The sequence below is a fragment of the Drosophila biarmipes genome, unplaced genomic scaffold (assembly GCF_025231255.1).
Source record: "Drosophila biarmipes strain raj3 unplaced genomic scaffold, RU_DBia_V1.1 ptg000005l, whole genome shotgun sequence".
Lineage (NCBI taxonomy): Eukaryota > Metazoa > Arthropoda > Insecta > Diptera > Drosophilidae > Drosophila > Drosophila biarmipes.
This window is the reverse complement of record NW_026114527.1, coordinates 3,085,640-3,101,428: the sequence shown is the minus strand read 5'-3', so window position 1 is coordinate 3,101,428 and position 15,789 is coordinate 3,085,640. Positions and strand designations below refer to the sequence as shown.

At 36.0% G+C, this 15,789-nt stretch overlaps 2 protein-coding genes across 10 annotated transcripts in view; one reads left to right on the top strand and one right to left on the bottom strand.

Annotated features, from left to right (window-relative positions):
• Window positions 1-3,319: 3,319 nt before the first annotated feature.
• On the bottom strand, window positions 3,320-11,826 carry LOC108027571 (uncharacterized). 9 transcript variants are annotated; one of them, XM_017100246.3, is made up of 4 exons: window positions 6,808-6,848; window positions 3,795-4,062; window positions 3,565-3,724; window positions 3,323-3,488 (listed from the first exon to the last, which is right to left on the bottom strand). In XM_017100246.3, exons 2-4 carry the CDS (start codon window positions 3,855-3,857, stop codon window positions 3,373-3,375), a joined length of 339 nt encoding a protein of 112 aa, XP_016955735.1. In that variant the 5' UTR covers window positions 3,858-4,062; window positions 6,808-6,848; the 3' UTR covers window positions 3,323-3,372. The 9 variants fall into 9 exon arrangements, 6 of the variants coding, with proteins under 6 accessions (XP_043947342.1, XP_016954944.1, XP_016955735.1 ...); XM_050889729.1 differs by lacking the exon at window positions 6,808-6,848 and adding an exon at window positions 4,831-4,906 and having other exon boundaries at window positions 3,795-3,906; XM_044091407.2 differs by lacking the exons at window positions 3,795-4,062; window positions 6,808-6,848 and adding an exon at window positions 9,698-9,814 and having other exon boundaries at window positions 3,320-3,488.
• Window positions 6,924-15,789, top strand: part of LOC108030486 (UDP-glucosyltransferase 2) — a 167,595-nt gene continuing 158,729 nt past the window's right edge. Inside the window, exon 1 of the mRNA XM_044091406.2 lies at window positions 6,924-7,075. The gene's annotated coding sequence lies outside the window, so the exon portion shown is untranslated. The remainder of the gene's footprint in view (window positions 7,076-15,789) is intronic.

The following is a 15,789-nucleotide window of genomic DNA, read 5'->3' as shown; positions in this document are numbered from 1 at the left end:
GGGGCTGGATGGATTTCTATCTAGTTTTGCTTCCGAACTCTTGAAACGAGCCAGGCAATAAGAATCACCTAGAGATTCGAATCCAGAAGTGGACAAGAGACGAAGATGGCGTAGACGATGTGAAGTCCTGAATTTCCTAAAATATCCCGTGATTATTCTACGAATTATTATAATCACTGAGCTCCCGACGACCCTTCGACGATCCCTTCTCGACACCCTTTAGACCGATAATTGCCTAAACGTGTGCTAGAATGACGATAGTACACATTTTACAAAAACAAAATTTACATATATCGCGTAGAAGTAAGTCACTTCTGAGCGATAGAAAGGCGATAGCACATATTTCGATCGCAAAGAAGTAACTTCTGAGACACATCTGGACGATAGATAGACGAGAGCACACATTTTACAAAAACAAAAATGGTCGCGATCGTGAAGAAGTAACTTCAGAGAGAGTTAGCTTTAGGCAAGCCGAAGTTTGTATACCCTTGCAGTTATAAGAAATAATCAACTTTAGTAACATCATGTTTAAAGGTTGTTGCTGACTTCAGTGATGTTAAAAAAAAAATTATTTCATTCCTTTTTTAGACCATTTTTTTACATATATATGTTGTTAAAGTAGTCCGATTTTTATTTAAATGAATTCGAAATTCTTAAAAATATAAAAAATTATATTCACAATATTATAAGATAAAATGTCAAAAAGCCACAGGGCTATAATTTTTTTTCATATTATTTTCCCATAAATTTTCCGGTCGTTCCTATGACAGCTATATGATATAGTCGTCCGACTTTGATAAAATTTAATTGTTATTTATTTAAAAATGTTTTTTCCAAGCTTTGAAAGCACCAAAGCTATAATTTGTTGCATATTAATTTCCCACCAATTTTTCGGATTTTGATAAAATTTAATTCAAAATTCATAACTAATTCGAAAATATTATTTTCAAGCTTAGAAGGTTATGTGTTAAAAAACACAAAAAAAAACTATTTTTCATAATTTCCGACTAATTTTCCGATTGTTTTTATGCTAGCTTTATGATATAGTCGTCCGATTTTGATAAAATTTAATTCGAAATTCAGAACTAACTAAAAGATATTATTAGCTTATTAGCTTAGAATGTTATAGATAAAAAAACACCGAAGATATATTTTTTTAAAATTTTTTCGCCGATTGTTCCAATGGGAGCTATAAGATACAGTTGTCTGATGCGGCTGGTTCCGACTTATATACTACCTGCAATAGAAAGAAGACTTTTGGGAATGTTTCAGCCCGATAGCTCCAAAACTGAGAGACTAGTTTGCGTAGAAACGTACAGATAGACGGACGGATAGACGGACATGGCTAGATCGACCCGTCTAGTGACGCTGATCAAGAATATATATACTTTATGGGGTCGGAAAGGTCTCTTTCACTGCGTTGCAAACTTCTGACTGAAATCATTAAGGGTATAAAAGAGAAACTAATAAGAACAAGAGGGGAAGTTAGCTTCGGCAAGTATAAAGAGGAGTTATGTGTATCAACGAATTGCAGTCTGAAAGAGAATGAAATCATTCTACCTTCGCAAATAAAAGTAGTTTAAATTCTTTATTTCGCAATATCGGGATAACCGCCCGTATGAAATTCGACGGCAACTACGCCGAGTTCTTAAGTCTTATACGTTTGTTTAAAAGCTTGGTGCACAACGAGAAATCGTTGAAAAATGCAATCTTTTACTATTCACCTTAGAAAAGGAAGCGTTAGGGACAGTAAAGACTTACCAGATCACAGGTATGTATACATATATATGCTTTAAATGAAATATGATAAAATGAATGAAATCCCACCAGCATCTAAATCTAATGCCACCGCCTGTTGACGTGTGGCCCAACAGTCATTTTAAGGCCTCGCTTATATAACCTTTGTCTTAAAACGTAAATTAACTATTACTTGCACTTGCTCTTGCCGAGATTCGATGACAGTTAGGATAGATAGATTGATAGATTTGGGGTTACAAGTTAATTTTATTGCAGAGGAGTCGGTTTGGGATTTTCGCGTGTTTAGCTAACTTTGAAATCCAGACGACAATTGGGCCACGACTTACCTCGAAGAGACAATTGAATTCATAACTTTGTTTATCGACCTCGTGATATAGTCCAGAAGCAACTTCAAAATCTTCCGATTGGATAACAACTAATTTCTCCCTAGCAGACCCTTACTTTTTATACCCGTTGCTCGTAGAATAAATGAGTATACTTAAATTGTCAAAAACTATGTAACAGGTAGGAATTTAATAAAACCTAAAGCTATTAAAAAACAGATATCCGAGAAAAATATCCACATCCCTTTCGCAGTCCTCTTAGTTGAGTAACGGGGATCTAATAGTCGATTAAATCGACTACAGCGTTTTCTCTTGCTCAAACTTAAACGCGTCAACATGCTGAACGGTGCCGAGTTTTTTTTCAACTAGGGAACTACAAATACGTCACAAGCACTCAATATCAGAAAAATAAAGAATGTTTGCTATCTCTATCCCACACTTCACCCTAGAAACTACTGACAATAACGATATGGATCACAAGCTAACGAAGCTATGAAGTGGATTCAATCGAAGTCTTGGGACACTTAATCCAGCGGACTCCATCGCCAGGTATAGTTTATGTTCGCTTCACCCAAGGCTCTCCATTTTTGGGGTCTATGGCCAAACGTCTGTTCTTGAAGTCTGTAGGAAATGCCTTACTTAAGAAGAACAAAGTCTATACCATCCTGGTCGAAGTGGAAGCGGTACTAAATGCTAAAACCCCAAAGGCGGAAGAGCAAAAGTCCAACATACTTTCTAGTACACTGATAAAAAAAACGTAGTAAATCCAAATATTTCATAATCAACCCAAATATTTTTCGCTTCGATTTTCATCCATTGCGGTTTTATTAACTTTAAATATGCGCATATTAACTTTTTTTCATATTAAATTTAAATATTTTCGGAATAGATTTTAGTACTTTAAATATTTAAGTTAAATATAAGACATATTTAAATTAAATACAATGCTTATTACTATTCAATACAATGACTATTTGATTTCAAATTTTAAAAATAAATAAATAAATAAAAATAAATAGTACTTGTGTTTTACATAAACAGAAACCATATTAAATTCTAACATTTTAATAGTGAAATGAATAAACGAAATATTAAAAGTCAATATAAGTCATATTAAGATTTAATACTAGACATATTTAATTTTAATATGCCAATTGTAATATTAAATATGATAAGTATTCAAATATTTTTGGTACACTAAAAAAAATTAGTACACAAATTTTATTTTTAATTTTTTTATTTTATTAAATCATTTATTTTTCATAATAGTTTAGTTACACTTATACTTATTTTACAGATTTCTGTATAGAAAATATTTTTTGTCCTGCTCCTTGATGTTTTTGATGGAACTCAGGTATTCTGGTAGCACCGACGGTAACAGAATAGTGAAAATAAAATCAGACGAATCTGTGAAATAAATAATAAGATAAAAAAGAAAATTAGAGATTTCATTTTAAAGAGTTCAAGCAAAATATAAAATTACCAATATTCTCCGCTTTGGTTGAAGTTTTTAGCAGTTCCCTGCAGCTAGGGCTATGAATATTTGATTCATAGTAAAGAGATATTTTTTCCTTAAAATTTTCCCATTTACCGGACAATGCGTCCTCTTTACCGGGGAACAAAAGTTTAAAATCTATTTGAATCTGAAAAAAATCAAAAAACACATAAAATTAATAAAAATCTGAATGTAGTCTGACTAAAATTATAAACTACCAAATCCGGCGACCGCCAATCAGCATATTTTGGACATGCTTTCAAAAACTCAGCTTTATCCATAGTTTTTACATCCTTACGCCCAGGAAGATGGATTTTATTCAATTTTCGCCTCTAAGTTAAAGCTTTTTAGTAAAGTTTCTAACTTTGCTTCGACGTCCATTTCATCAATTTTGTTTTTGTTTTTGTTTTGTTTTTGTTGAAATTCGCGTCACGATCGACTTTGTCAGGAACGGTAAATGCACGCTGTATTTGGGTAGTTGTGTTGCTGCAAATGTACATGTGTATGTTCGCTAGGGTACGCTCAACTTTGTTCGCGACCAAGCAACGGTAAACGCACGCTGTGATATATGTATGTATAAGTGTGTAGCTGCTCTTCAATGTATATACATATGTTTCTGAGAACCGAAAACTTAAAGTCACTTAATAATTAATACAAACTTCACGTTACTTAGATTTCCTTTTATCCACTATGTGCATATGTATGTATATGTATGGATGTGACGACGCTGTTAGATTCTTCGAAATCTACGTAATAATTTTAGTTTAATAATTTTAATTTAACTTTGTATATATATATTTATGTCCAGGCTGTTTTCACTATACTTTTTCTGCAAATTTGAAATCTCAAGCGTCGAGCTGTGTTGAAAAGCGGAATCAATTGTACATATGTACATACATATATACATATGTATGGCCGAGTACAGTTCAAAGAAAAATAAAAAGCCGCGAGATATGTGTTCTTTTTGGCTTTAAATGTTGCTATTTATTTTAAGAAACTTCACATCGATTTTTATAGCGCGATCAATTGTGCTTTTTGGCTTTGATAGTTGCTGCCTACACATTGAATATTATGTTTTTATGCCGTTTCGCTTTATTAAAGGCCCGACACGTCCAACTTCTTCAATGGCACGCGTCGTGTAGTGGCAAAGAAGAAGAGTCATTGATCAAAGCAAACGCGAAAGAATGAATGTGTGTTGCATAGAACAAAAGAAAACTGCCAAAAAATATTAAAGCGCCTTCGTTTGTTTTTCGCCCATTTACATTCTTATTTACATATGTATGTCAAATTACTTTAATGTATATCAATTTGATTTTAAAAATGTATAATGAGTACGTAGCTTATGAAATAAATATTTTTATAAAAGAAGTCAGCTTAAAATTTAAAATTCAAATATTACCCAACTTAAAAACGGACAGGGCAGAAACTTATATTTAAATATGAAACATATTAAAAAGAGATAATAAAAATAAAATACATTTTAATTAATAAATTTGTATATAAATATAAAAGATATTTTTTTTTGAGATGTTTTTATTTGATATAAACATTGAAAAACACTGACAAATTAACACTTTGCATATTATTATTGCAAACATATTTATTTTAAGTATAAAACAACTCTAAAATAAAATAATTTTAATACCTAAAATTAATGTGAAACACTTTTAATTTCAATACGGATTTTTTAAAATCTATAAATATTAACGATAAATACAATATTTTTTAAAATAAATATACCTAAATTTAAATTGAATATGCTCTTCTTTGATTTAAATATTTATAATATTAAACTAAGCAATTTAATATGTTTCGTATTTAATACAATGTTTTTTGTATTCAATTTAAATATGAAATATGAAATTTTGGATTCAATAGGTGGATATTTAAATTTACTATTCCATTTTTTTATCAGTGGAGGCACTATGCTCCCTGCAGAAAAGGGTTAAGATATAAAAAAATAAGCCAGTCTTCTGCTAGGAACCATCGTCGTCATTTAGAAAGACAATTTAGCAATATGGAAAATAGTGATGAAAGATAGTTTCTAAATTGGATAGCTCTTGAAATAAACGCACCATTTACACGGATGACGGCAAAACAATAAATCCAGTGGGTTTTTCTCCTGCTCGGTGAGCATAACTTCGTTAGATGGCGTAAGCAGCAGTTTTAAAATAACTTCTTAACAACCTTTAACACCTATTTGTAAGAATTTGTATGGATTTTTAACTTATAAGCTTACAAACACTTAGGATACAGCAACATTTATTTAATACAAATATAATTTTTATATAATATATATAATTTAACATAAAAAATTTTATTACTCAAAATTTAAGTACGAGTAATTAAAAACGGCAAGCAAATGGTCCACGAAATGGTCTTTTATGGTCATCAAACAAAATTAATCCAAAAAAATTTGTAAAATTCCCAATAGTGGAAACTATATTTTTACCACTAAAAAAAGGTTCTCATATGCAGCTGTACACCATCAAATTTTGTAAACACCACTGGTGGCTAAAAAGTCTTTTATTGCTTCAAACCGATTCCCCTTAACGCCCACTTACATTTTTGGAAAGTTTAACTGGAGGCACTCACATTTTCAAAACATTTTTTTTGTGTAAATTTGTTTTCAATCGGTGTGTCAAAATAGTTTAAATAAGACCGTTGGTTAAAAATTTAAGTTGGTTCGCTGAGTTACCGGTATACAATAGTAGAGTACCTTGACTTTGTTGTTCTCTTTGATTTATTTAAATTTATCCCTATTCTAAGAATACTCATTTGTAATTTAATGGCACAAATGAAACGATATAACTTAAAAATATGTATGAATTTACTCTCCAGAGCTAAATAATAGTTTCAAACGTTTTACAGGAAATACCGTTTAACTGATCTATTGCCGTTCAACGAAACTGAAACTTAACCGAAACTCGTTGTGTGCATATGATTCTGTTTTCCACAGAGAAGTTAAGCATAGCCAAAATGCTAACACAGTTTCAGTTTGTTTCAGTTAACTCGCGGAGAAACTTTGTCGACACAAAAGCTTTACCTTCAATGAAAAGAGAGAAGTTTGGTTGCTTAGTTTTTTTTCGGTTTATCAGGCTAACTGTTAATGTGCTTATAAAATTAATTGGGCTTAAGCTTCGCGATGTTATCATTCATAATGTAAATGGCACAATGGACAAATCCTTTTTTTAGACCATTGTTTAATTATTCATGTGTATTTTTGTTTACATTAAATTGTAATATTACAAAATTCGTTTGCGTCGGTAAAAGTGTGTTAACGGTTCTGTATATGTCCGAATATTGCTGCCTAATGAAGCAGTCACAGCAACAAAGCAGCTGTTGTGGCTCATCGCAAAGCGATTTCACTGCAAATGCCTAGAGGAATAAAGTGCAAAACAATATAATACACATTTAACACGAGAATTTGGGAAATAAACCAATACATTTGAATATTTGTTAGTCTATAACGAATCTTGCCTCTCTGAACTTCAAAAACGTAAGAATTCGCATTGGCCTTTTATATAAACTAGCTGAATAATGAAGTAAGAGAAAAATTTTGGATTAAACCACTAGTTTTGATACAAAAATAAACTAAGAAGGATGATGGTACGTTCTGGTAGAGTTAAACCTTTAGATCACAAACGGGAAGACAAATGAAATAATAATAATGCGTCTTTTTATAATTTTTTAATAAACATTTTTTTGGAAACTCTGTTTTTATACCCTTGCAACTTATAGCTCCCATAGGAACTATCTGGGAAAAAATAAAAAAGAATTAAATCTTCGGTGTTTTTAATTAGTTCTGAATTTAGAAATAAATTTTATCAAAATCGGAAGACTATATCATCTAGCTGCCATATAAAGAATCGAAAAATTAGTGGTAAAATACAATGAAAAAATTATATCTTCGGTGTTTTTTAACATATAGCCTTCTTAGTTTGGAAGTAACATTTTTTATTTATTTCTGTATTTCGATTTAAATTTTATCAAAATCGGACGATTATATCATATAGCTGCCAAAATTTATCTTTGGTGTTTTTCAACATATAATCTTCTAAACTTGGAAATATCATTTTATGAATTGGTTTTGAATTTTGAATTCAATTTAATCCCGTTACTCGTAGAGTAAAAGCGTATACTAGCCGTCAGAAAGTATGTAGTAGGTATAAGAAGCGTTTCCGACCTCAGAAAGTAAATTTATTGTTGATGAGGATCACTAGCCGAGTCGATCTAGCCATGTCCATCTGTCCGTTTGTCTGTCTGTCCGTATGAGATCTTGAGATCTTGGAAACTATAAAAGCTAGAACATCTAAGTTTGTGATGGGTGCCATGCCCACTCTAACGCCTGCAATCCGCGAAAATCTGAAGCGCCTACAGTTTTTATGATAGAAACAAAACAATTTCAGCCTAGCGACTGACCTAAAAAACGAGGTACTCGACTTTAGCGTTCTTCCTTGCTAAGCATACCTCCTCCTAACGCTTGAAAATAAAGATAGAATTTTCATTCTTTTTTTTATATAAATAAAACATTATTGGCCACCATCCGTTAACTTAGCGTTTATATTTAAGAGATTTTCTTTCAATAATGGTATTAACTTTTTTTCAGGTATACCTTTTTCATATACATAGTTCTAACTAATTGATTCAAATTACCTTTTATATTTAAATTCTTAACATGTTTTTGTCTTTAAATATGCAGGCAATATAGTTTGAAAGTGGTCTTGACTTTGCAAAGAATATATATATTTATTTTAATGCTATTGTAAATGCCTTTATCTGTCCTAAAACAAAAGTATATAGTCCTCCCATTTTATTATTTATATTTAAAAAAAAAACTTCTGATCGATGTTGCGTCGCTTGTGACCGGTTGTGTTTATCAAGTGCTCTTTGAGTTTTCTCAATTTTATATTTATATATATGACACTTTCTCGAGTGTCGACTGACACTTTTCGGAAAGCTGGTAAAAAATTTGGGTTTTTCTAGCGTCTACGTGACTGCTAACTTTGAGGAACAGTTTTTGTTGTAGGTCCGTTCTTTTCTAATTTTGGAGCAGACATAGTTTTTAGCTACTTATTACAAAGATATCCGGCCCAACAAAAAAAAGTGAAGTGGAACCTTTAAAAGCGAGAAAATTAGGATCAAGCATGTTGTAAATTTAAAGAAAACGCAAAAACTTGCTATAGTAGGGAATCCGGGACTTATTCGGATTTATAACATTTACATTAATTAAAATAGAAGATGGGGCTTAGGGCTTTTTCGTTGTTCGGATCACTACTGATTGCTCCGAGGGGACTGGAGTTGGCCTCCTATCTGGTGAGAAGAGTTCCGAGCTCCTCCGAGGTAAAAATGTCTTCGCCGACCATCCTTGCGACCATCCTTGTGAGGTGCTCATGGCGATATGATTGCAGACTTTTAATGCGAATGTTCCGATACCGCCGTCCTGCTCTACCAGTAGGGACCGGCTTGAACCGAAAGCAGCGAGTACAAGTACGAACTGTTCCTGCACATTAACCAACCATATCTTTTTTTGCAACAGTCTCGAGCGCAAGTACTCAAGGGTCAGCATAACAATTTGTAACGTGCAGGAAGGTTTACCAACTGTGAGTCTTTTGATAACAACATCGGGATATTAGGTTCGAACCGAACACCAACCCGCAGTAATGTCAAGAAACACTAATCTAATTTTTTCTCCTGAACAAAGGGACTTAGCTTCTGTAAATTCGTAGATACCGTTTTATGATTCTGAATTTTGCCAATGTCGTCAAAGAATTCGTGAGATTATTATTATTTTCTATTTACTATTATTTTCTCGAACGCAAAATTGAGTAACAATTTTTTCAATGGACTGCGAAACTTTTTTGCACCTTTGAATAAACCGAAACTCCCACTAAGGTGTGCGCTCTGGGATTACCACAGGCGCTAATGCTGATTTGAGTAATTCCATCGACATGATATTAATAAGAACTTTAAAGTGTCGATTTACAGGCCAATCTAGTTCTACATCGAGCAAAAACGACGGTCCAGCGAACAAAATGGAAGCTATGAGTTTCCTACAGTTACATCCCCTTGAAACAATGTCCGTTATGTTTACTTTCGTAGGGACCACGTTTTTTTTTACCACTCTTAAATCTCTGAACCTCCGTTTGAGACCAAAACCGAAAACGACGAAGGACACGTTTTGTTCATACGCAGAGTGATCTCCGGGTTCGTCCATAGAAACACATATGTAATCGGAAAATTATGGAAGCGTCAGCGAAACTGTATGTATTTCTGCCGAGACTTTGGCGTCTGTATAAACGAATCGCGAATTCTTGATTTTGAGCAGCTGCAACAGCGTTTCCTTGAAAGCTTCCCAAGATGTTTGCAGTTTCATTGACAGCAACTCGTCCCAGTCCAGCTTTGCAAGTTACAGTTCCTACAACAACATTTTTGCCTCTGTCACTGGGTCGGGCTGTCACCGATAGTAAGCTTCGGTTTTCCACATAAAGATCTAGGAAAGAGTCATAAAACCGAAATTGATAGTAATCTTTACCAGGCAACGTTATAAGCAAAAGGGTTTATTTACATGTGATTTTGCCGTTAGCGGCATGACAGCGCTTTGAAATGCAAACATCTCAGAGCAGTTTCAAAGCCACTTTGCCAATTAAAATCCTGCCACTTGCTATGCCTGCTAAAGTTTGTAACTTCGTGCGGCTACCTCAGTAGATTGTGTGTTCGTCTCGCCAAATAAACCTGACCGTCCAGTAGCTCAGTGAGAAAGCACAGAATTCTCGGGTTCGTAGTGGGCTTATTGCGAATATACAATTACAATGGCTTCGTAGTTCGGCTGGCCTTAATATCGCTACCAGTGGCTTTCGGTATTTCTCTCTCGTCTCGGTAACTCGGTGCTCTGGTCCGGTGGCTCCCTGACGATCCTTAAAGCTTTTTGAAGATGCTCGGCGCTGCTCTCCCCTGACACGTCGAGTAGGTGACTGCTTATAACGACCCGGACTCGGATGCTGCGCTTTTTAGGATTAATCCTTTCGACAAACAACCGCCTGTGCCTTGCTCTGTCCCGGATGGTCCCACTGGGACCCGACATTTTATTTCCCTTTTGCGCATGGCCCGCTGAAGTTCTGCCTATTGCTGCCGTTCCACTGGTTCTCGTGAAGCATGGGGCACGCCTGTGTCCCGCTCTGCTGCTGAGATGTGGCACTTATTCTCCCGGTCCAAAGTTCATGGCAGTTCACACGGCACTCTCGTTCTGCCCGCCAAGTCTCTACTCTCTCATTTTCCGCACCTTAACCGCTATTCAACGCGCATCTGGCGCCAGTCAACAAATTGTCAACATAGAACTCATTCTGAATAAACTTGGCTTTTGGGTACGAATCTTGCGCAATCTCTCCAAGCCGCATTAAAGACCAAATTGCCAGATAAGGTGCTAGCGAAAATTTAAAGGTCACTGTGTTTAACTTGAAGATTTTCAAAGACTTAACTGGATCTATTTCTACACTCTGAGCTGAAGGTTTTTGGTCAGCTACAAAATTCTAAATTTTGCATTTTCATTTGATGTGAAGAGTTTCTCTGAATTATTATTTTTCTCTTATTTTCTCTTATTTTTTTCAGAGGCACATTTTTCTAACACTATCCAGCCAGAAACTGTTTTTTTCAACGAGAATCTTGGGCTTTGTTTTATTTGGCCAACTGGGAAGAGTTCAAAGAACGAGTCAGCGCTCATAAGAATACTTCTTTGCTGACCCATGATCTGCCAATTGAATATTTTCATGCACCCTACAGCCGCTGGTGTTCACCGCTTGTTTCGGATGATAAGCAGAAATATTTTTTAAGATGTAATATTCGGACGACAACTTATTGATTGATCACAACTACTAGTGACTTGACTACCGCGTGTATTTTCTTGGTTGCCTGAGGTTAGTTCCACCAGTTCTCCGCAACCTCGAACACACGTCCTCTCTCTTAATCTTAAGTCTCTGAGCGAGAAGTAGGTGGTTTTAATTCGTCGAATAAATGTAAAGCAATGTGTGGTGTGACGACTTACCTTTTTGATTTGCATTATGTTCAGGACCGACACACACTTGCTCCAAAGAGGAAGCGATGTGTAGTCCATCTGTTCTTCACACTTTCTTTTAGTTCCTGCATCCACTTTGCCCATTGCTAAATGGATTAAGATAACATTCGTGATAAGTTTGTCATCCCCAATGGACGAAGAGAATCGTACAGCGCAGTGACTATATCAAGGTTTCTCAAGGCGGTAACTGATGACTTGGAAATCTTTGGCAAGTTAAACAGGTTTGATTTATTGTCAATTAAATAATCACTATCGTATACCCGCCTTAAGCTAGCCAGGGCTTTTGTATAATTATTTGCGGTGACTTGAAAAACTTGAAAAGTTGTTTTATATTAAAACTATTTTGAAAATATTTAATTACATTAATATATTTTTATACCCTTGCAGAGGGCATAATAATTTCAGTCGGAAGTTTGCAACGCAGTGAAGGAGACGTTTCCGACCCCATAAAGTATATATATTCTTGATCAGCATCAAAAGACGAGTCGATCTAGCCATGTCCGTTCGTCTGTCCGTCCGTCTGTCCGTCCGTCTGTCCGTCCGTCTGTCCGTCCGTCTGTCCGTCCTTTTCTACGCAAACTAGTCTCTCAGTTTTAAAGCTATCGGGCTGAAACTTTCCCAAAAGTCTTCTTTCTATTGCAGGTAGTATATAAGTCGGAACAAGCCGGATCGGACAACTATATCTTAAAGCTCCCATAGGAACTATCGGGGAAAAAATTTAAAAAAATTATATCTTTGGTGTTTTTTAACATGTACCTTTCTAAACTTGGATATAACATTTTTGAACTATTTTCGAATTAAATTTTATCAAAATCGGCCGTCTATATCATATTGCTCCCATTGCACTCGGAAAATTAGTCGTAAAATAATATTGAAAAATTATATCTTCGGTGTTTTTTAACTTATAACCTCCTACGCTTGGAAATAACATTTCTTATTTGTTTTTGAATTTCGAATTAAATTATATCAAAATCGGACGACTATATCATATAGCTGCCATAGGAACGATCGGAAAATTAGTCGGAAAACATGAAATAAAAATGATATTTTTTGTGTCTTTTAACATATAACCTTATAAGCTTGAAAATAATATTTTTTAATTAGTTCTGAATTTGGGATTACATTTTATTAAAATCGGACGACTATATTATATAGCTGTCATAGGAAAAATTGGATAATTGGTGGGAAAAAATATGAAACAAATTATACCTTTGGGGCTTTCTGAAATATTATCTTATAATATTGGAAATATACATTATTATATTTTTAAGAATTTCGAATTCATATTAATAAAATTTTGGATTATTTTTTATAACTGCAAGGGTATGCGAACTTCGGCTTGCCGAAGTTAACTTCCTTTCTTGTTTTTCTTTAGCTTATAAAAATTATAACCAACATGAGGAGTAGGCCGAACGCACGGAGTGTATGGTAGCTATTTTTTTTAAATTAAATAAATTTGAGGAATCCTATTATCTTAATAAGTCATTCACAATAGCTCAAACACCTAAATAAAAAAAGACCGAGCAATAAGGCTGCAGCTCCGATGGTACCGCTTCAGTGATCTAAAACGAAAACTACGAAAGAGATCTCAAAAGAACGGCCCGCGCTGTCAGTGTGTGTGTATGTGTGTACGGCTGGCGGCTTATCGCATAACTAAGGGCAAAGAATATATAAGCCTGACGCTTAAAAACGCTAGCAATGGGGGAAATCGAGGGAAACTAAGAAAAATGCGCGGTAGGAAAATTAAAAAAATGTTATTTAAACCTGGACTTTAGCTCCAAAGCGATTCACTTACATGTGCATTATTCGGAATATGTTTGTTTGGATATATACGAGTATTAGAAATATAATCGTTAGTGCATGCAAATTTTATTTTTTTTACAAAAATAAAAAAACGGTAACGTTGTTGTAACGATTCGCCAGAGATTAAATTTAATGCCCTTAGGTCTCTCTAGGATTCTATCCTATTGGAATTTCGCAGTCTTTCTTCGATGCGCAGTTCTTTTTTATAACTATTGTGGCCATTTTGCATACAGCGGACCAATTTATTTCTGATTTAAGAATAATTTCCACCAGGTTACAAACGGCTGGCGTCCTCCCAACCTTTATGCTCAGATCTCGACGTTCATTTTCAAATCTCGGACAAACAAAAAATACGTGCTCTGCGACTTTATAATCCGACTTGCAGAGTGGGAAGTGCGGCTAACGTTCATGCTTAAACCTATTCAGATAGTATTTATAGCATCTATGTCCTGTCTGCAGTTGTAAAAGTCCACATGTCCATGCTTCTATCCCAGACATGTCTGCAGTTCCGGGATAAGCTTGTACGTCGACCTTTGCCGCTATTTGCCCACCTCTCCTGCAACTTTGCAAAGGGATTCGACAGCTACGACCCCTGTGCTGTACGGAGTCGCCCTCCTGCAAATAACTCCCATTTTTGTGGCTCGGGCCCATATGGGCCCGTACATCAGCGTCGATGTGACAACGCTAACCAATAATCTACGTCCTGGTTGTCTTGGTCCCCGAGTGTTCGCCATAATTCGCAAATTGCAGCCGCGGTCCTGCGTGCCTTGCCACTAGCGTACGCTAGATGCTCTTTGAACGAAAGCCGGTGGTCGATCATGACACCGAAGTATTTTAGGCTTGGGCGAGATTTTATGGTGGCTTCTTCAATTTTGATAGTGGCCACATTCTGCCTGCTACTTATCAGGACTGCTTCGGTATTATGCGCTGCCAAGTCGAGACCCTTAGAATCGAGCCAATACTGCTTAGTGCCGTACTACACCTTCTATTAGGCAAGCGTTATACATGGCAACATACTCTTTTGTGTTTATTTTATGGCTTTTTTTAGTACTTTATTCGGTATTCCGTCAGAACCCAGTGCATTGTCTTTATTGTCTTCAGAACCTCGAGGACTTCTTCAGGACTTGTGAGCTTTATGCTCCTCGTGTTCACGATCGTTGCCATAAGCGCCATACTCTTGCTCAGAGAATAGTGTTTCAACTGTCCTTTTTAGGCTGACTGAGCATGTCGGCGATGGTCTACTAAATGCCAGAAGCCGTTTTGTGATGAGTTTATATGCGAAGCCCAAAGAATTAGAGTCTATTTCTTCGCATATATTATTAAAGCACCTGCTCTATGGCATTCTTTCCTGGCTTCCACAATGGATTGGTTTCACCAGTATGCAGGTCTTCTTCTTGATGGGGTTTTCCCCATCCTCTGCAAAAATGCATCACAGGCTACCTTGATGTAATCTGTGATGCGGTTTGCCCTTTCGTCCGCAACGCGTGGTGGGCCATTTGTAGGCTTAATCGTGCAAATTATTGCTGCATGGTCACTAGCCATATAAGCGTCAATAACTTCCCAGCTGGAGCCCGAGGCCAATCCAGCGCTCACAAATGTGAGGTCAATGATGGAACTTGTTCCGGCTCTAGAGGAAGTCGGTTTTGTTCCAGAGTTCAGCAGTACTAGCTCAAGTGCGGCGAAGCTCTCCAGTAGCGCCCTTCCCCTCACATTTGTTCGGGGGGAGCCCCACTCCGTAGCCCAGGCGTTCAATTCCCCAGCAATTACGGCAGGACGATTTTCCCGGACGTCTGCAATCTCTTCGAGCACAGATATTGCCTGGGATAGGCTAAGGCTTGGCGGCAGGTAGCAGCTATAGAAAGCTATACCATTCACATTGGCCTAGGCGATGCAATTACCGCTTTTTTTCCTGTTAATGTGGCGCCTTCGGTTTCCGAAGCTCCATATTGCCGATTTTTGCTACTATTTCCTGGCCATTCCACGGAGTTTTAATTTCTGTATTGCTTTCTTATGAGTGTCATGTCTATGTTTTGCTCGATGACAAAATGCTTTACCAACGATTGGGAAACCTCGCAGGGGTTTAGGTTTATCTGAAGGATAAGCCCTTGCATAGCCCTCTTGAAGTACGGATATTTTTCACTCATTATTGGGGGGTCATAGTCTCCATGAGACGTCTCTCTATGTCGGGCATAATTCTTAGTGTGGCGGTTTGGGTGCCCCTGTACGCCGCCTTTAGTCCTACCACCGCAGATTCTATCAGTTCTACATCAAACTGTGATTTAACCGCACATATGACATCCGTTTTGTCAGTGGTCTCGTCGATGTCCTTCACCTCGATC